This window comes from Crocuta crocuta, unplaced genomic scaffold (genome assembly GCF_008692635.1).
Source record: "Crocuta crocuta isolate KB4526 unplaced genomic scaffold, BGI_CrCroc_1.0 scaffold417, whole genome shotgun sequence".
NCBI lineage: Eukaryota > Metazoa > Chordata > Mammalia > Carnivora > Hyaenidae > Crocuta > Crocuta crocuta.
This window is the reverse complement of record NW_027536463.1, coordinates 1,611,023-1,633,246: the sequence shown is the minus strand read 5'-3', so window position 1 is coordinate 1,633,246 and position 22,224 is coordinate 1,611,023. Positions and strand designations below refer to the sequence as shown.

The window sequence follows — 22,224 nt, the reverse complement described above, 5'->3', positions numbered from 1 at the left end:
CGGAAATGAATAGATTGGTCCTTTCAGACGAAGGAAGCCATGATACATCAAGCTGTGGTAGATGCTATAGTAGAGTTATATTTTTCAAAAATGTGCTATAGGAGGAAAGAATCTGAGAGAAAGAGTAATGCTGACCTGGATGCAAGAGTTTGAGAAGGGGTGTCATTTTAACTGGAGATTGAAGAATAAGCAGAGAGTTTGATAGGCCAAAGCATAAGGAAAGAGTATTCCAAAGGAAAGTAGAGCATAAACAAAATTACAGAGGCATGACAGAGCAGGATTTACTTGGGACGTGGTGCCTAGAGGGGATAGTGAATTACTGTGTGATGAAACCAGAGAGGCAATTAGAGTTGGTCTGTCATCATGCCATAGTCATCAGATGGGAAGGAGACAGTGAATTCAAGTTTACAAATCTCAGACCTAACTGACCTGGGTCAAACTTCAGCTTTACCTTTCAGTAGCTGTTTGAACTTGAGACCTTCACTTAGCCTCTCTATGCTTCAATCTTTTTATCTGTAAATGGTGATGATTACATTTGTTGTGAGAAATAAACTAATAAGCTCTTGGAACAGTGTCTGGCATATAATAAATATGCAGTGTCAGATATTGGATTCTGTCATATGTATTTTTTTATATCAATTGTCTGAACAAACCTGGTGAAGTGGACAGGGCATTTGTCCTGCACAGAGCTTAGTATAGGTTCTGATCATAGCAGACATCTATGAAACGTTTAGAGAATGAGCTGTCAGTGCAGTTCAATATCATGGATGCTTTTAAAAAAAATTCTTTTTCAAAACTGTTTCCTGGTACAATGCCATGTGAAGGATAACGGTGTTAACATTATTGCAGAACATAATCCCATTTTATCTATATGCCTATGTATTTCAAACAATAAAATGCTGGAAAAGTATCCACCCAATTTTTTAAAAATGTTTATTTTTGAGAGAGAGCGAGCATATGCACCCACATGAGTGGGGGAGGGGCAGAGGGACAGGGAGACAGAGAATCCCAAGTAGGCTCCCGGGCTGTCAGCACAGATCAAGACCTGAGCTGAAACCAAAAAAGAGTTAGCCACTTAACTGACTAAGCCACTCAGTTAGAGGATGTATCTGATATTAAACTGGTAAGAACAGATACTACACTTGATCTTAGCCAAAAGGCCAAGAAGCGATCTGACTAAGCCACTCAGGTGCCCCTACACCCAATTTTTAGGTTATTACATTTTGATAGTGGAATTTTTTAATTTACTTAATAGTAATATACCACTTATTATGTGCTATCTACTGTTCTAAGCTCTCTTCAAATATTAATTCATTAATCCTCATAACAACAACTCATAGATACTATGAGAATGCCCTTATGCAGACAAGAAAGCTGAGGCACAGAGATGTTGAGTCTATAAGGTGAAAGAGCTAAGAAAGAGATTGTTTTCTATTGCTTTTTATATGCATTTCTAGGCCTTCAAACATTTCTGCACTGAACATACATTTGTTATGTAATTTCTTTTTTTTTTTTAATGTTTTATTTATTTTTGAGAGAGAGAGAGAGACAGCATGAGCAGGGGAGGGGTAGAGAGAGAGGGAGATATAGAATCCGAAATAGGCTCCAGGCTCTGAGCTGGCTGTTAGCACAGAGCCCGACGTGGGGCTCGAACCCACGAACTGTGAGATCATGACCTGAGCCGAAGTCGGATGCTTAACAGACTGAGCCACCCGGGTACCTCTGTTATGTAATTTCTAAAATAAATGTTTTTGAACATGTATCCTGGAGCACAGATGCATATGACTTTAAAAATATTGACTCTTCATGGCTCATACTATGCAATGGGGAAAAAAATCCCTCTTACTCTTTTCTTCTTGGCCTATACTTCTCTGGTCTGGACAATAAATCAAGCTACTTTAATAAATGTTTCTTTTCTTTATTTTTAAATGTTTATTTATTTTTGAGAGGGAGAGAGACAGAGACAGAGCATGAGTAAGGGAGGGGCAGAGAGAGGGAGACATAGAGCTCAAAGTAGGCTCCAGGCTCTTACTTGTCAACATAGAGCCCGACAGAGCCCTAGAGAGTTCCAACCCACAAACTGTGAGATCATGACCTGAGCTGAAGTCGTTGCTTAGCTAAATGAGCCACCCAGGTGCCCCGATAAATATATTTCTTAAAAGAATATATTTTCCAGTAGTTCGAGGTCCTTTGGTCACATAAATATGGAAACTGATACTCTATAATTAATAAAAATAGTCCGACACAGTGTGGATGTAACACACGTCTAAATATATGTAATCCTGCTTAAGTTTTCAACAATCTCTTACAGTATTTACTTAGTGCATTCATTATGCCCTCTCATTGGATACGTTCGACAGCACTACTTTATTTCTTAGGCTCCATTTATTTAGAGTATGAATAAATCATTAACATTTAGAAATAAATGGAGCATGTAGAAATGTGAATACATACAGGCAGAGAGGGGAATGGAAGGCAGGTTACAGTTTCTTTAGGTAGGCAAAAAATTAGCTATATTCCCACCTCAACAATGTATTTTCTTTATAAATATTAGTTTATTATAATATTATGATATATTATTTCTGGGATCAAATTTTAGCTTCTCTCAAATCATTTTCAAATAATTAAGTGTTATTTTTTCTAACTTTCAATAAAATTTGGCATATTAAAGGGGCGCCTGGGTGGCTCTGTCGGTTGAGCGACTGAGTTCAGCTCAGGTCATGATCTCACGGTTTTTGGGTTCAAGCCCAGCATTGGGCTTCATGCTGACAGATTCTTCAGAGCCTGGTGTCTGCTTTGGATTTTGTGTGTCTCCTTTTCTCTCTGCCCCTCCTCTGTTCATGCTCTGTCTCTCTCTCTCTCTCGATAATAAATAAATGTAAAAAAAAATTTTTAATAAAAAAATTTTGGTATGTTAAAAAATCTAAAGTAATAACCAATACTTGATTCCACGGTGTATATTTTCTTTCAGTTCCAACAGCAGTATGGATTTTAATTGTCACTAGTTTATGTTTTGCTTAGTAGATTATTAATATTTAAATTAAAATAATTTAATTTAACTAAAATGAACTTCCAAAATATGGGCATAACAAATTTATTACAAGCATTATTAATTGAAAAGGCATTAATATATGCATCATCCACCGTGTCCTACCCCTAACTCCTGACAATCACTAGAAACAAATTACTGGGCTTGCTTGTTTTTATCTCCCATTTTTTCAAATCTTGTTTAAATTTTATTAAGTGCCTAGATACAGATCTGAGCACAGAGAATAAGGACACTACACAGTATTTGCAATCAGTGAGTGGAGGGTTTACAAATGTAGTAAAATATACACCAGAGTGTTTCAGGCGTACACACAGTGACAGCTAGCCCAGTCGCGGGTGGGCAGAGAAGACTTTCCAGAGATGTGACATCTGCACTGTCACTTGAGAGGAGGAATAGATGATTTCCAGGCTAAAAAGATGGGAAGACAACTGAACAAGGAGAGAGTCACATGTAGTTTGTGCCAAAGGCGAAAGAGGAAAAGGGTGTAACTTGTTTGAATTTCAGTAGCACTGAAATACAATAAAGAGAAAGGATAACAGAGATCCAACACAGTTGCCATTGATCTATCAAACATTTCCCAAATATCCCAGCTGCAGTGTGCTTTTTCTTTGTCTTTTGGGTGTATACTTACCAGTTACCAAACTCTTCCTAGTGAGATGGCATGGTTATCAGATAAGGGTACAGGATCCAGAGCCAACATGTCCCTGAGCCAGACAGTGGCTTCCCCACCACTCGCTAGCAGCATAGGTCACTCTCTTAGGGATTGGTTTCTTGATCTTTAAAATGTGAATGGTGACAAAAATGTCCATCTTGTAGCATTGTTGTGAGGATTAAAAGAAAGCCTTAGAACAGTGCCTGGCTCATTCTATCAAACGTTGGCTACTATTATTTTATAGTAATTGGATATGTGTCTTATCATCTCTAATATATTGTATACACTCTTAAAGGTAGAGACTGCTTTCTTCACAATGGCTAACTGATTTGTACAAATTAAAATATTCAATTCCCCTGCTTTTAAATAAAATATTAAGCATTAGATAGTTATTCTAACAGAATTAAGAGATGCTTAAATATTTAATTTTATTAAAGAATATAATAAAAATAGGTCAAGCTCTAGAATTTCTAAAGACCTATTTAGCATCCTTTTTCTACCACTGGCCTTTTTCTCGTGGCCTGATTAAAAGGCACTTCTCTACAAGTATTTCACATGTTTGAAATGAACTGGATTCTCTTCTCTTGCATAGACAAAACATGTATTTGGAAGAGTAAGTCTGATTATTTCTCAGTACCCAACAATGTTGGCTGTACTAGAACAGAACTTTCTACCAGTTACTTCTGTTATGTACACTACTTTGCTGTGCAGCAGAATTTAAAGATATCCATGAATGATATTACAACATGGGTAACCTATGGGAAAATGTAAGTATGTATTGAAGATTTCATCTAATGACTCTTAATTATAAGACAGCAAATGACAGAGCATTTTTATTTTGCCAAAGGGAAAAAAACATCAAATGACTTGGCTAAGATTCTTCACAAAATCAACAGCAATCTTTGGAAAGAGAATGTGCAATGGTATCTAAATCTGACATATCTTGTAGGTGACAGTTTGTATGAACGGGAAGTGAAAATCTTTTTGAACAAAGAGGGCAATTAAATCCAGTAATTATAGCCACAGGATATTATTATGGCAAAAGGCAAGACATGATAGGATCCAAAAATGGGTAAAATCTCTATTTTAGAGAGGCTAAAATGTTACAGGATAAAAAAAAATTAATTCATGCATAAATATAGAAATAATAGCTTCGTGAGACAAACAAAAGACTTCTCCACAACATTATACTTCACTCTACTACTGGTTCCTTAGAAGACAAGTATACTATATTCTTTTGAGTGTTTCTTACACATTTCTCTGTAGTTTTTCCTGTAGACTATGGCCCAGCATATCCCATGGGTAGCAAATATGCCTCTGTAACTCCTTCAGCTTATTGTTAAATTTTTCTTAAAAGATGAATTATAAAACTGAAAAAGTGAGACCCAGAACAAGTCACTCCTTGTGAGCTCTGTCAACAACACCCTCCAGCGAGACCCACAGATACTACATGTCAGAGTCTCTCATGACCCTGTCTTACACCAGGCCTTTACAGAACTTCCTACATGGACTATTGAGAGTCAATGAAAATAAAAGTTTAAATTGCACACTTCCTCTTTCCACAAGGATTAGTTTTTTGCTTGAAACACAATGATGAATCTCTGAAACTCTCACCATTAAGACTCAGTGTGTAGACTGGGCCCCTGAAATAAGCATTTCTTACCTCTACACTTACAGTAAGTGCTTAGTCAACATTTTTCACAATAGCTCAAGGTCATACCTCTTATGACCTCAGAGTTTATTATGTGTATGTGTGTGAACAAGTACTAGTTTTTCTACACAACTGCCATATTTCAATTGCATACCTGCGTAAGTACATATTTCTATGTGCTAACTAATGCTGAGTTCTCCAGGAAGATAATAAGGTTGAGAAGAATCATATTATGCCTCTTATGGCACAAATTATGTCTGTAGCAATTAACACTATGCCAGACACATAATAGGGGTTCAGTCATTATTGGTTGAATGAGTGACTGAAAGAGTGAATAAGTGAATAAAAAACTTTTTAATCAAATTACTTGTATAAAAGTAGGTACTTCTGATATATGGTTCCATTATGATATTTTTTGTTATTTGAGGCAAGAAGGTAAGATGACATACATGTTTCTTTATAAGATTAAATAACATACATATTAAAGATTTCCATGTATATATTTTATAATATTCAAGTATAATTTAATATGTCAATTTCAGCAGGGTGTTTGTAGAAATCCACAGATTTATTTCTTAACTCTTTATATGGAATTCCAACTAAAGGTAAATTTGCACAAATGTTGCATACTGAATATTTAATTAATATTCCTATGTGCCTTGGTTTTTTGTTTCTGTGGTTATTTTTAACTAACAAAGATACCGGTAATCATTGGTGATTTACACCTCTGGAATGTGCTGGCTCACCAGTACCCTTTTGCCGTGATCTTTCCTTGGAAAAGACCACATGGTATCTGGGAGCTTCTCCAGACACTTGCATTATCATTATTTCAGTGGCCTGCTGAGAATTCTGCAGGTTGGATCCACTGGAACAGAGGTTATTGCTGAAATTCATCATGAAAAGTGTCAGAATGCAGTAACGGAAGCAAGGCAAGACATTTTTACCCAGTTAGGAATTCCTAAGTGTTTATGAGTTCCAATTTCTTTGCATTTACATTTTTTGCCATGTGTCCAGCAGATTTAAAACACCAACATCCTTTGTCTTACTCTTGGCTGCACTCAAGGTACATGGATTCAAAGACCAAATATTTAAGTCTTGGGGTTTTTTTAGGCACTCACCGTGGGATCTTTGCCAGCCATTTTGCACTCTTCGACTTTGATTGTAGATGCCGGCCAGAAAACCTGCTCGGAAAGGAAAATAAAGGTTGCATAATCTCACTTGTATATATGATAGCTCAATGCTCTTCATTTACTTTACCCTAACACATTTCTTTTAGGCATTTCTATATTTATATTTTAAGATTCTTTCTTTCAGTGTACGAACTCAAATTCCTAAAGATTTTATGACTTCCATCAATTTTTCCTTTAACAAATGCCTTTCAATAGTGCGCCCATTTCCTAATGATATATATTAAAATAAGGCCATTAATGTATACAATAAAAGGTATATTTCCTTCCTTCCGTAGCACACTTTTCTCAACTGCTGATATCACAATGAATTTACACTTATATGGTTATTTTGGTTTAATACTGTTATTGGTAAACCACACAGCCACTTCAGTAGATTTACTTAAAACAGGTCCCGAGGTACTTCAACAGCTAAAATAACTTGGACTGCATCCAAGAGATTCCCTCTCTGAAATACTCTGCTACTGTTCTCAGTCACTGTATCTTGGGTCAAGTTTGATGGTTAGGATTATTTTTTTTAAATTATCAGCCCAGTGACCCTTGTTAAAATAATAAATCAGAAATCTCCTTGTTGTGATACATTTATAATTATTTTTTTTATTCCAATGAAGATCAATTTATTTTCTTGCTGTGAAATAGGATGACAAATATAGGTCATATTTGTTCAAAAAATAGTGTCATTAGTAACTATATTTCATTTAATTCCTTTAAACCTTCTTGGATTACATACTTGGATTACATTCTTGGATGACAAGGTAGATCTTCCTTTAATCTGATCNCCATTTAACTTCAAGTTTTAGAGTGTTAAAATCTATAAAGCTAGACAGACAGACCTTACTTGATTATATCTTCAGGCCAAGAAATAACGACTAACATCTAATTATTTATTGGCATGTGGCCAGTATTTTCTATAGTTCTAATAAAATACACAAGTTTTTCACTGTATGTGCAATTTTTAAAATAAGAGGCACCTAAAAGGTCAACATGGTCCTCATGAAAATGATCAACTTACACTCAAAGGTTCTTGACTTATATTGTTAATATTCAAGGAAAGAATGTGATCTTTGCTGCCCACATATATCCGGTCCTGATCTTCATCCATTAATAATATCCTATAGTCTAAAGGGTGGTGCGACAGGCTGAAGTATTCAGAGGTCTTGGTTTCTCGAAGCTCTGAAATAGTGAACAGCACAGTGAAAATGGAGTATCTTGGTTCTATGATTCTATTATTTTAATGAAAATTATTTTATAGAAATATTACCAAAAAAGCTAAGATATATTTCCTCCTTACAATAATAAATTAAATTTAAAACAGAATTACATTAGTGGGTATTTTTATTTTTTGCCTCTATGCTGAAGTAAAACATAAATAAAGCAATAAATGCAATGTTAAATTTTATGATAATACTATTTTATTGCAAAATTATTCACATTTGCAAGAACCTTAGCTCTGTTTTGTTACTGGTTATCCTCAGCTCAAAACCAAAACAGAGCAACCAAAAAAATATGGTAAGTGAGCAGACTCAACAAAAAAACAAAAGCAATGACAATGTGATGTCTTCTTAGTTTCTCTTAATGTTTTAAGGTTGTACTCAATACACTCATCATTTTAGGATTGTTATTTCCTACCTATTCAACATAATTCTAACTAGTTTGATATGTTTTCCTATAAATTACTTGAAAACACATCATAACTTATTCAGAAAGCAATGTGGTTTAATTGAGAGTATGACTGCCTATATCAAAAAGTAAATTACAAATATTCAGAGGATCTGAATTTTAAGATTTTCAGTATTCCAATGATCACTGACTCACGCTCATTTAACTTCTTTTACATTATGGGTAAAATATATGCCTGTAAAGCTGAATTTTGAAGACTATGAATGTACTGTGACAATTTAAAAATCAATACTCATTATAGCAGAATTAATTTTCTTTCCAGTGAAAACGCTCCTTTGTACAATTTAACATGTTCCCATTCATTTTTCTCAGTTATAAATTGTTGATAAATTTGAACCATTCAAATGACTCAGGATTTCTTTGTTCTTGGGATTATGATCTTAAGAGAGGGACAGAATCTAAAAAAGAGTTTGCTTTATTTTACTATTTCAATGATGACCTACTTCTAAATTTTAGGTACTGAATTACAAATATACTTCTAGAAATTCTCATAGGCTATAGTTTAGCTTAAATCAAAATTTAAAATTATAAGAATTCTTATAGAAAGCCATCAAGAATACTCTGTGACCTCTTGGGTCATATCCCATGTGCAAAGACAGAAAAGTCACAAATTAACCTATTTTCCAGGTATATCAGTTCAGAATGTTTGCCATTATATCCCTTAAGTAGTTCTATATCTAACCAATAATCTGAAAATGTCATGTGAGTAGCATAGCGATCATGAAGCCCAGCTGTGGTGTCCAACTTCCTGTGACATTGAACAAGTTACTTAACCTCTTTGGGCTTTAATTTTTTCATTCGCAAAAAACATCACCTTCTTCCCAAGGAAATCAACTGAATACAAGTAACTATTTGAAATTAATGACAGAGAAAGTATTCAATAAATTTTAATAATTATTACTGTTAGTATTGGTATAATATTATCAAATTTGAGTCATTATTAAAAAGACGTATGAAATTAGATAAAATAGATCCATGTTTTCCTTTTTCTTTGAATTTAAGGAGCTAGAGCCCTAAATTTACTAACACATGATCATTTTTTTAATGTGGAAAAAAACATTAGGAAGTTATAAAAATACTTCAGAAGAGTATTGAGAAGTAAATCATGACAGAAGACAAGAACAAAAAAACACTGAAAGATGATTTAAACAAGAGACTGGACGACAGACCTGGAAACATGAGATCTGAGATGCTGAGCACTGAGCGGCGTGCTAACCTAGTTCTAAGTTACTGAGCCGCAGTAGGTCTCGCAGACAGACAGGTGATGCAGTTGGCAGCACTGGTGTCACTGGCCCAGACATTGGAACCGCTTCTTTCATGAGGAGAGCAAGGAAGAGTAGAGGGATGTCATGCAGGAAAAATGACAGACCAGAGATTATTCGTGAAATGGTGGGGAAAACAATTCAAGAGCTCAGACTATGAGAGAGAATAAGGAATCCCAAAAAACATCACTCAAAAGCTGCAAAGACAAAGGCTCCCTTGATTTTGCCTAAAAATTCAAGGTATATAAAGCTTGTTTTTCATCTTATGGATTTGATTCATGGTTGTATATATTTTATATAAAAATGTCAGGAGAAGGTTATAGCTTGGACTGAAGAACAGATGTTCAACACGAAGCAGCAAATAACACTCCAGTGAAATACACAGACTAAAGAACTAAAATGTGACTGAGTTTCTGACCTCTGAGGCCCAGCTGCTAGCGTCTAAATCCTAGCTCTGCCACTTCTATATATACTTGGCAGGTGCCTTTATCCCTCTGTACTCTAGTGTCTTCACGGGTAAGATCAGAATAATAATAATAGTACCTACCTCATAGGGTGCTGTGAGGTTTAAGCTGTTGATATACATCAAGTGCTTAACAGAATGTCTGTCCTATAGTGACATGGGCTGTATTATTATGACTTGAGAACACACATCAAGCATCAGCCAGCAAAGTAAGAGCAATTCCTGAAGTGTGCAGAAACGATGGAGGACCAGATTGTCTGATTTATATTTATTAATATATTTATTACTTCATTTTTTCACATGTAGAATGTACTTAAATTATCTGAACAGGAGAATAAAATAAAAAGTCATTTTTAAAGAAAATAATTTGCTTGAGTAGCAGGATCATTTTGAAGTATGTGAGACTGGAAAACTAAGAGATGCTATTCCAGATACGATGTTGCTAAAGACCTGGTATGCTAAAAGTGGAAAGGAAGAGTTGATATGCAGAACACTTAAAAGAAAGGATCTGGAATGATTTTATAGGAAGCTGGTCTTGGGGTCAAGGGAAGCTGTAAACTAAAAACAGGAGAAATGAACATTCCTTTACTACTTTTGGGGGATTTGAAAGGGAAATTTCTTTGGTAGAGAGAGTACTCGAGTGTTGATAGCTTAAATTCAAATCAAAGCAGATATGTCCCACAAACATGTAAAATTAGAATATTAGCTTGCCATTAGACATAACTAATCTGAAGGTAGAGTTTTTCAATTCTTCTCATGCATGATGTGAGTCTCTGACAGTAGACAGTTCTGAGGAAACCCTGAGAAGAAGCTCTGAGGGGAATAAGTCTAAAGTGAAAAGCAAAACACAGAGATGCACTGACTGTTTTGTCTGAAAAGAGTAGCTCTGTAATTGAAACCGCACGTGCATCATGATGTATCGGCAGCAGTGTGATATTATGGCGGGAGTGTACAATTGAGGTCAGACAGCTCTGAATTGAAATCCTAGCCTCTTCACTTATTATGTTATTTTAAGAAAGCTACCTCACTTCGCCCAGTTTTGATTTACCATCTACAAATTGGGTATGTTCATACATAGTTCACAGGCTATTCCATCAGCACACGGTAGAGGATCAATGCTGTTGACCTTCTGTCTAACAGATAATTTTCCTTTTCTTCCCTGTAGGTAGAGTTGGTCTATGCCAACCACAGTTGTCCCACCGCCCCACCACCTCCCCAGCCAGTGAGTGGTGTCTATGTGAGATGTTACTAGTTCTGGTCAATGAAATTTATTTATTTATTATTATTATTTTTTAATGTTTTATTTATTTCTAGGAGAGAGAGAGAGAGAGAGACAGCGTGAGCAGGGGAGGGTCAGAGAGAGAGGGAGTCACAGACTGAAACAGGCTCCAGGCTCTGAGCTGTCAGCACAGAGCCCGACGCGGGGCTCGAACCCACGAACCGCGAGATCATGACCCAAGCAAAAGTCGGACGCTTAACCAACTAAGCCACCCAGGCGCCCCTCTGGTCAATGAGATTTAAACAGAAGCTTCTGCAGGGGTGCTGGAAGAGGTTCCTTCAGTCTTAAAGACTGGCACAAAAAAGAGGTGATTTCTTTTTCGACCTCTGGACATTGGTATGTAAGGATATGATATCTGCAGCAGTTGAAACTTAGCAAGAAGACTGCCAGCTGAGAATGGCAAGCAAAAATTTATAATAATAATTTAAAAAACCTGGACAAAGAAATGATTTGATCTCTGAACTAATCCTGGAACTATTCTATCACTGACTACTTCTGTTATATAAGTTAAAAAAAAAATCCATGCATTCTCACTTCCTGTTGTTGAACTTCTTACTAACTGACACATCTTCCAAGTATTCATAGCCCCTACCTACCAGCTCCTCACCCTTCCTATCATGGTTTATTTAGTTCCAGAATTTTCTCAAAATATTCCTTTTAACTCTTCTTTTTCCCTTCTCTTCCTAATCTATACTAAAATAGGCTGGGAAAACAGCCGCAACGGAATTTTACTTGCAAGTAACAAACAATGGCAGTTTTCCTCTTCATCTGTTTCATCAGAAAATAATCAATTTCTTTCATTAATTCAAATACCAGAGGGAGCAATAACTGCATTAACTTAAGACCTTTCTGGTCCAAGGATTTTATCTATTTTTCTGAGCCATAAAGCTATCTTCCAATTTAATTACCTGCCGCCCATTGACAGTTGACAGCTGTTAACCAAGGAAGATTTACTTAAGAAGTGCCCTGTTGGAAACCTAGAAGCCAAGCTTATTTTGTTTAAATGCTATTTCAATTGCTGTTACTTAGCTGTAATTGAACTGTGGAGCTTGGGAAAACAAAACAAAACAAAACAAAACTCTTTTTTTAGAATACAGAGATGAGTGCAAAGCATCGAGAATTTTTATCTATAACAAGAATGACTGAAGAACACACCATTTTGGTTTAATGTAGATCCAATGTAAGTTAAATGACTGATTCAGGATTTGGTCACAGATAGAGAAAATGACTGATTTCATGATTTGACTAGTGAGAGAAGGGAATCACAATTACTGGTCTTTCACCTAAACAAGTCAAAGAGTAGCACTGTCCTATATTTCTTCAAATCTTAACAATGATGTCAACCTTTTTATAGCACTGGAGGTAGAAATGGTTGTGTTGTTTCTCAGAATATGCTCAACTGATTAAAGAGGAACATTGGCTGAGAGTATGTGGTATTAGAAAACACAGTGGCCCCACAAAGGGCAGTGTAGGTCTCTAAGTTCCTGGGAAAATCTCCTGGGAAACAGTATTAAGAAGGAAAAAAGAAAAAATGCATTGCATGCTTCTATCCTGAAATCCGTATTACTGTAGAGTTCTATGATGGAAAATTACTGTAATGCCTTCCATGCCAACACTCCCTGAGGGAAAATTTTCAGCACAATATGCTTACCTGAAATTCATGTATTGACATGGATTTTTCTTAATATAATTGAAACTACTGTTAGCCCTGAGAATTTAACCAAGGCTAGGAGAACAATACATTCCTCCAGAATATAAACCCTAGCAATGTAAGCTTCTGGGTACACTTGAATATAGTCGATATATTGCTGTAGCAGTTACGACATAATTTAATATACTGTAATATGTTTGGTCTATAAATAACACTATCGTCAACCATGTAAGAGCTAACTTTTGTTCTCTGCTGAACTAGTCAGAGATCTTAACATTTCTGTGGTGACCAAGTCAAGAAAAACTCATTCATGTGCTCAGAAATGTGATCATGGTGGAGGAGGGTGGAAGAGTCTTTCTCTTTCATGAACAATATATATTTGTTAACTATTAAGTAGGGGAACTCATTCACTTAAAATACTACATTATCTTTGGCCTTTTAAACATTACACATAGACAGAAGTTTACTTGATTGAAAATCAATTCCCAAGGGTCCCTGTATTAGAAGTATAAGCAATGGTTACTTATTAATTATATTTAAGGTTCATGATGTTATTAATTTATGTATCATTATGTATTGAGCTCTTCTCACAGCCAAGTAGACACTGCTCTAATAAGAGGACACATATATGAAGACACCATTTCAGATCTTATCTTACATTCTGTTACTCTGTTTGGCTAGCCCACCATGACCTTCTCACCATAAACCTTAGCTCTCCCCCAGGCAAAATGCACATCTACAGATTTCAAAGTAAATCCTTAGGATATCTTTTACTTCAGAGATATTGCTACTGACAGGATAATTTCCTCTCCAGAATGTCTTATCTCAGAAGAATTTTAAGTAGAGTGGGCTTAAATGACCCATCCTCTCCCTGAGGCCCATTATTTTGAAACTGGGTTAGAAACTGAATTTCACCTGTCCCTTTAGGACAAACAGGCAGATGAAGAAAAGAGCAGTGAAACTTCACCAGACTGAAAAGACAGCTCCTAATTCCTACAACAAAGAGAGGCTAGAAGGCATGTTGTTAAAACCACACTTACTCAAAAATAATAGCCCCAAATAGCCACCACATGTGGGTTTACCATTAGGAATAATGGTTCTAGGTGCTTTATAAATGTATTTCATTTAATTTGCATTCAAAGCCTTTGTGGTAGGCCTTCATATTATTCCTGTTCCACACATAAAGAAACCAAATTTCAGAGAATTTGACCAAGGTCACACAGTAATGAGTAAAAGAGGCTAGAGCCAACATTCAAAGCAAGGTTGAGTCCCTTAAACAGTGAATTAATTGAATACCCTCTTGTTTTTCAAATCAGACAGACTTCAACACTATGTCATGGGCTTCTATTATGTAGTATACTTCTTATACTACATTCATGCACCACGAATCTGTGCAATATCACATGTAGTATAAGAAATGCGTCTGGCTCTCAAATTTTCTTNACGCTCCAAACAACTTGAAAATGATCAAAAATTCTCAGGGATGCTGTTCTTACTAAACCATCAGAGCAAGTCTGAGAAAGGCTACATGAAAATGAGATCGGAGAGTCAAACATCACTTCACATGAAAGTAAAAACTTCTACTTTTCTGTACTTGTTGATGGATGGGCATGATTACCTAAGCGGAAGCAAAATGCCGAATGCATGAAAGCAGGAATAACGGAAACAGTTCTATTCAGTGAGCCTGACCAGGGAAGGGCCAACAGTGAAGACAAAATTATCTCCCCGGAGTTGTGTCAGAGGGAAAATCAGTCAATATCCAGGAGACTTTAAGAAGGGCAGTTATTCTAGTTCGCTCCAAACAGTCCAGGTTTTCCCCAGCACAAGCATAGTATCTCTTCTGTACTCTCAAAGGAGTTACAGTTTGGATGTTAAATTATATGGTCAGTCCACTTTTAAGTTCCTTCTTCTTGTTTGGCATGGCTTTCCATTAATTTCAGAACATCTTATGTTGTTCTTGTCCTTACCATGATCTGGTTCGAGATTACCTCACTAGAAAATCTCAATCCTCACTATTTGCCTATTTTCACTGTGTTCTCACCCTTCTGGACTTCTTTTCATATTTTTAAACATGCCTTTCTCCTTTCTGCCTAAGGGCCTTTGTACATGTTCTTCCTCCTGCTGAAAAGATTCCTCCTGCCTTTTTTTAACCTCCACACATAACTCAAGCAGTAGTTTCAATGTAACTGAAATTGGATGCTTCATAAAGGCTGCCTTGATCCCCTAGATGAAGTCAGCTCTCCAGTCTGTTGATATTTGCTCAATTTCCCTTTGTGGTTTTCTCTTAAAGACTGCCTGGAAGATCACTTGAAATGTTCTAAAATACCATGGATTGGAGGGTGTGGGACTAGACCGTACAGCTAAAATCTCCTCTGACTCCAAGACAAAGTTCTTCGTCCATTCACATTCTACCCTTTTCTGCTACATTGAGTTTTATGATCTTTTAATCCTGGTGAATTAGAAATTTTGAGCATGAGCCAATAAAATGAGGAAAAGTGCTATCAAGTTTCAAATATTTGGGTTTACATGATTATAATCTATTACTATTGAAAGGTAAGGTGTATGGGGGCAAGAGGGGAGGATCAGTTTTGGAATTAGCCAACCAGAGCTCAAGTACTAGCCTCACCATTTGTTGATACAGGGCTTGATTTTTCCCCCTCCCCCCAACCTCTCCCTTCTACCCACCCCCACCTTAGGTCTTAAACCTTCAAAGTAAAAAAAGAATGAGATTATTTATTAACGAGAATAATCTCTAATGTTCACTGCAGCAATAAAAATGTCCATGAAAATAATTCCTTTTCCACTATTTACAAGTATTATCTACTGTTGTACAGTATCTGTAAAGCTAATGTAATCTTTCATACTACTATAAATCTGATAGGAAGAAAGGATATGTTTAAAAACTTATATTAGAAATATGACCACAGAATACAACTGTGTCTCTTCTGGAAAAATGAAACTAAACCAAAACCTAACTAAGATGTTTCTTTCCCCTACTAAGCCTACTGTTTGTGTTATGCAGTTCAATCAACTGAAGAATTATAAGTTCTGATGTCCCTTCCTCTAAACTCACTTGGGAGACACAAAAGCACACTTCAAGGATGTTAGGTGTCAATCTCTGGCTCCTTGTATGGGAAGCGGCAGTGAGATTCTCTCCCAAAATATGAAGAATATACAATTGGGAAATAGCTAAAAAGTCTTGAGATTGTCTGAACTGGAAGGAACTTCTGGAAAATACAACCAAATCTGAGGCCATTGTTAAGCTGTCACAAGGATGTACTGAGCCATCATAATCACTGGTGTTCCTACTGTCAGGAAGGCCTCAGCTTCAGAGTGTCCACTTGAGATGTAAACAAAGGAGATAAACTTGTGGAGGAGGAAACACTTGATCTGACACCTCCTTTCTAGAACTTGACACTTGTGGAAAAAATGCCTCGGGGTAAGGTGTTCAAAGGCAGAAGATCCAAGGCAGTTAGCAAAACAAAAGCAACAGAAAGTTCCCCCTCCCCCTCAAAAAAGAGGAGAGGGCTGTAATAACAACTGGACAATGGTGTAAATTAGTGCACCTCCACCAAATATAAAATTATATTTTCATTTCAATTGTTTAATTAGAGATTTGAAGATATAGAAAACACTTTTTCATACTGTTAAGTTTTAAAAGCAGGCTATATTCAATATGAAAACAATTGTTAAACATTATTGACAGAAAATAAGACTAGAAAGGAAAATTTTTAAATATTAGCACTAAAGGTCTTTGGATGGTGAGACATAAAAATTTAAAGACAAGAAGACAATACCTCAAACCAACATGTGTGCAAAGGGCAGGGCTAAGAGATGACATGGTATATTATACCAGCAAAATCTTAAGAGCACACAGAATACAATAGACCCCATTCCTCCACGATAATCCCCCAAGGGACTACACCAGATCCGTCATATGAAAAGATTCTTATGGTAGCACTGAACACTTGTTTATCACAAAATTTGAACTATTTATTGGTTTTCCACACTTCCAACAAAACTTCCTTTGGATACACTGTGGCCTTCCAGTGGGAACTTCCAGTTGGCACCCTTGACTGTAGCAAGAGTAGTAAGAGATTCCATGTGCTGGGTGAGGTCTCTTGTCACATCTCACCCCCATAAAGTTCTCTAACGTTCATGCCACAATTCTTAATGACACAAAGCTTACCTTTTATATAATACAGTAGGCTCTACATAAAATTAAAATATTCTTTGAGGTATATATTTTTTCAATCATTCAATACATAGTAGATAAGCCAGGGCTAGGTAAAAATATAAAACATTCTTGGTCTCGCTCCTCAAAGTGGATAGTGCAGAATGGAGGGGTATAAACAGCTACAAGTATAAGAAGATGACTCAGGAAATCAAGGGAACACTGAAGAAGGAAGGTTAAGGCTTCCTGGAAATAACAAGAAAATCTTAAACAGAAGGAAATGCTCGACCTTATTTCTTCATTCAACAAATATTAGTTGAGCCACTTTATCTATTCAACTAATAATCACAGTGATAAATGCAAACATTTACCAAACAAACACCAAAAAAGTATGGTAAAGACAGGATAAGTGTTTAAGGCAAGGGCGGCTGCCTTACACCAGGGGTCAGAAAAAGCCACTGTGGGGGAAGTGTCATATAAGCCATGACTTGAGGAATAAATATGAGTTAATAAATAAGCATTTTCCAGGGAATGGAAAGAGTTTAAATAAACCCTGAGATGGGAGATTCAAGGATAATGAGAAGTTTTTGGAGTTGATAAAGAAGAGGATTTGGGTGGCCTTTGTTAAGCAGAAGCAACGAGTCAACCAACAGGCCAAAAAGTAAACTTCTTGAGTGTCACACAAGCAACGTGCAGTGATACAAACTCCTTGTGTATCAAACCAAAGTGGCTGATTTTTCCTAAACTGATTAAGGTGCCAGTGGGGGGTGAAAATCTGAGAAAGTACAGGACATGATCACTTAGAAGTCTATGTTAGGAAGAAATTTCTGCTCCTAAGGAGTTCTCAGAGCAAGACTATTTTCTGATATAATATTGAGTGAATAAAGTAGAATAAGATAGTTGTATAACTAAACTATAAGGTATCTCCATAGAAATAAATGTGCATAGACTAAAGTCTTGGAAAATACTCAACTTGTTAACATTCTTCTTCATGATGTGCTCAGTTAAAAATAAGAGTCTAATAATACTGATGGCTCAGTTTAACCTTCTGTCAGTTTAAAGAATTATAATTACTCTTTCATCAAGAATCAGGCAGTGCAAACTTTCTCTACAGACCTTTCTGAGTTGAAAGTATTCTCAATCAGGAGTCTGCTTCCACCACACCTAACTAAATGTTGAACCACACAAAGAAAGAAATACTAGTTATCACTAGCTGGGAAACAGCTATGTATTGCCAAAATTTTTTGGTCTCTAGATTCTTTCAGGATGATGGAAGACCACCCACAACTCTTAGTGAGACAGACTATTTGGACTTTAATAACCCAGCTCCCACCCCCCCAACCAAAATTCTTGAACTCTGCTTTCACTTGATGCATTCTTAAACCCATTTTCATTTGCACACAGAAAAGTATCATAAACTGTATACAATAAAGTCTCAAATCTAAAGAACCAGGCTTCCTGAACAAAGAAATACAGAGATGTTTTCCTAAAGAGACAGCTATTTTATCTAAACATTATTTAATTCAATATGACTCACTGTTTAGCCAAGTTACTGCATTTGGCTTCAAAACAAAGAAACAAGTTGGAGAAATGTAGAGGACAGTAGAGGCATGTTCATTTCACTTTAAACATATTTGCCGGTCATTCAGTGCAGAAAACTTCTTTTCTCCCTTCTTCTTGTATCTCTCTCCCTGACACTGTCTAAAATACAAGGTCAGTGACTCTTGGTGCTCAGCTGCTGGAGAAGAGATTTGAAGGGAGTCCTCGGAGTGTGCCTCTACAAAGTAATAGAGTTCCTCTTTGATTCTCTTCAAGAGAAAACACAAAGGACCTGACCACATTTCCTGCAGCTTTGAAAAGCCTAAGACTCATCATGTATACAATGGCTTGCATATACATGGTCTGTACAATTGTAATATGCAAGCCATTTCTCTTTTCTTCATCCTAGATTGGGAAACCTTTTGATTCCAAATTTCACATGTTGGTATTTTGAGATGGAGTGGATGCAGCATCATTCAGTCTTTCAAAAGAGAAGATTATTTTTGCACTTTTCTGCTTTTGCTCTGGAAACAAAATATTTATCATTCCTGGAGGCAGTTCAAGGAGAATAGCAGAATATAGACTCAAAGCATATTTATTTTACAAAATGCTCTTGCATCCATGAGCCAAGACTGTCTCTTTAATTTTCAGGGTGCAAGTAAAATCTTTTTGTGGAAATAAGGCACATTTAAAAGAGGAACCAACACGCTATGGGAAACCAAAAGTTTGACCTGAGTATTAACAGCTCACAATCATCTTTTTAATGGGGAGGGAAGTTTCATTCTGCTGATTTATAGCCAGTTTTTCTCCTGAATCGCAAAAAGCAAAAACAGTTTACTAGGCTAAACGACAGGTGTAGATAGTTGGGATGATGTTATCTGAGGTATTTCACATTACACAGTTCAAGTGACTTAGCAAGATTAAGTCAAACAAGTCACTTTATGCCTTCAGACCAGAAGAGTGGATAAACAGGTTTCTAGTTAGGCATTTGCCTTTGGTTTCTCTTCATCAAAGAGAAATAGAAGTTGTACCTCCATGATTTTAAAGCTTTGCAAGTTTTGTTACTCATAAATAATGAATGTAAGAATAACCAAGATTGTCTTTTAACATCCAAGTGGACAATTAATTCAAGTCAGTACAACTGAAGTCCAAAAATCATACTAATCTAAGACATACAGACAATTAAAATGAAACTCTTTTTAGGTTTTGTTTTTGTGCTTTTTTTAACCAAATGCATTTCTGGAATAAGGTCTGATGTTTGAAGATAGATCTACACTCAGGTCTTGGCACTGCATCTGACTAGCTGTGTGGCTTTAGGCAAGTTATTTAATTACTGGTGCCTAAGTGCTCCCACATGAATGATGGAAAGAATATCTATCTTGTAGGACAATTGTGCCAATAGAGAAAATGTATGACGCACCTGAAGCACAGTGGCTATCACTCATCACTGTTAGTCTTCATTCCAAGATGAAAGTCTCCATTTTAAAAAGGTTATTTGTGCACTGTCATAGCTTTAGGGCATTACTCTGCAGTTGTTTTCTGAGCTAATCCTGCTAAATAAAGTCTGTGAATTAATGTCTAATTTATATGGAAGAAAAATTTGTATACCAATAAAAATTTATAGTGCTTCCAAATTCTAGCAAATGTAATTCTCAAATTTCAGTGAAAAAGCAATTTTTTTTTGAGAGAGAGAGAGAGGGTGCACATTTACACACACACGTGAGGGAGTGGCAGAGGGGGGAGAGAGGGAAAGAGAGACAGACAGACAGACAGACACTCTTAACAGGCTCTGTGCTCAGCATGGAGCATGACCCTAAGATCATGACATGAGTCAAAATCAAGAGTCAGACACTCAACTGACTAAACCACCCAGATGCCCCAAAAAGCAAATGACTTTTTTAAAATTTGTTTATCTTGAAAGAGAGCAAGGTTGAGACAGCGGGGGGGTGGGGGGTGGGGGGGTGGTAGAGAGAGAAGTGGAGAGAGAATTGCAAGCAGGTTCCATGCTGTAAGTGCAGAGCCCAACGTGGGGCTTGAACCCATAAACTGTGAGATCATGACCTAAGCAGAAATCAAGAGTCAGACGCTTTAGTGACCGAGTCACCCAGTAGCCCCAAATGATTTTTTTAAAATACAACTTTTCTTCATCTTTTTCCAGTCTGTCTCTCCTAACTTACTACTCATGCTAGCTACTACCTATTGAGAATATATGAAGTACCTATCAACTTACTAAAAAAGCTTACACTGTATTATTTAATCTCCACAGCAATCCTACTAACCAGGTCCTAATGTTTTCTGCATAAATATATAAAAAAATTGTGGTGAATCTTGGGTAACTTTCCCAAGTTTTGGATGTAAGTCTGTGTGACCCAACCTCCATGGTCCCGAGGCCTTCATAGAGGATGAGAACACATTCAGTTGGAGGACTTTGTCTCCTTCACTTTTCTCTTAGTACAACAGTGGTTGTCAAGTTTTAATATACACAAGAGATAGGTGAATCTTACTATAAATAAAAATTCATAAGGATAAAAATAGTTCCTTCCAGAAATACTTATTCAGAGATCTATCTGTTGAACACATCAAATTTGTTGCAGTACGAGGGTGACTGCCAAGGAAATTAACTACAATCTTCCCAAGCCTGCCTCCTCCTTGTGATTCAGATCTTAACTGGCACCTAGTCTGAGGGATATCCTGGCTCACTTTATATAAACAATGCCCTCTCATTTTATTTTCTATATCATAGAAAGTAGAAAATAAAAAATAAAAATGTATTATCTTTAAGTCCTTAATATTGTTTCTGGCTCTAAGTCTCAAATGTATTTTAAATACTACGCTGTTTGGGGTAAAACTAATATAAATATGTGACTAGCAGAATGGTTTTTGAAGTTTATGCATTTCTGTGTGAATTTGTGACAATGACTTAAAAAAAAATCATTTGACAATGAATTTAAGGTCTTCCAAAAGATGAAATTGTTTTTCTTCACAAAGCTTTGTGTAAAATTTGAAATAATTTGTACTTTGGTCCAATTCTCCTATTCCCACAAAGAATTTTGAAGGTCTCAAAAATGCATGAGAGAGACAAACGAGAGGCACTGAAGGGCTATACACAATTATAACATCGGTACATAAAAGCTTTCTTTCCAATTTTTGGTACTGAATATCCCTAACTTACATATAAACACAATACAAAACTTTATCAACAAGCTAATTTTTTGAGATTCAAAACTAATTTTTCCTTTAAAAGAAACGATTGTTAGAAGTTGTACTAAAGTCCACAGTTCTCCCTTGCAACAGCCCGTGTGCCTAATAATGATACTGAAGCAACTGTTTGTCCAAAAATATTTTCTAAGATTTTCCGTAAGTAATCATTTATCTTCATTATAGTCCTGTAAGGTCTTGTAGTGGTTCAGTGTGGTCAGGGTGTCAGGGTAAACACCCTCCTTGCCACATCTTGTGTGTCTGGCAAAATTACTTAATCCTTTGGAGTCTAAGTTTATTCATCTACAAAATGGGGATGATGAAATCATACATCTCATTGGTTTGTTAAGATTAAGTTAGTAAAGTAGTTAGAACAATTACAGGCTCATTATTTTGCTCATAATATAGTAGCTGTTATTTTCTTACTTTCAGAGAATAA

General features: G+C 36.2%; 1 protein-coding gene and 1 pseudogene across 1 annotated transcript in view; both read right to left on the bottom strand.

The window, feature by feature from the left end:
- SEMA3C (semaphorin 3C) overlaps positions 1 to 22,224 on the bottom strand; it is a 173,701-nt gene that overhangs the window by 79,974 nt on the left and 71,503 nt on the right. Inside the window, exons 3-4 of the mRNA XM_077748524.1 lie at positions 7,552 to 7,712; positions 6,471 to 6,533 (exon numbers count right to left, since the gene is read on the bottom strand). Coding sequence (XP_077604650.1) covers positions 6,471 to 6,533; positions 7,552 to 7,712 — 224 coding nt within the window. The remainder of the gene's footprint in view (positions 1 to 6,470; positions 6,534 to 7,551; positions 7,713 to 22,224) is intronic.
- LOC144218598 (U2 spliceosomal RNA) lies at positions 1,001 to 1,172 on the bottom strand (annotated as a pseudogene).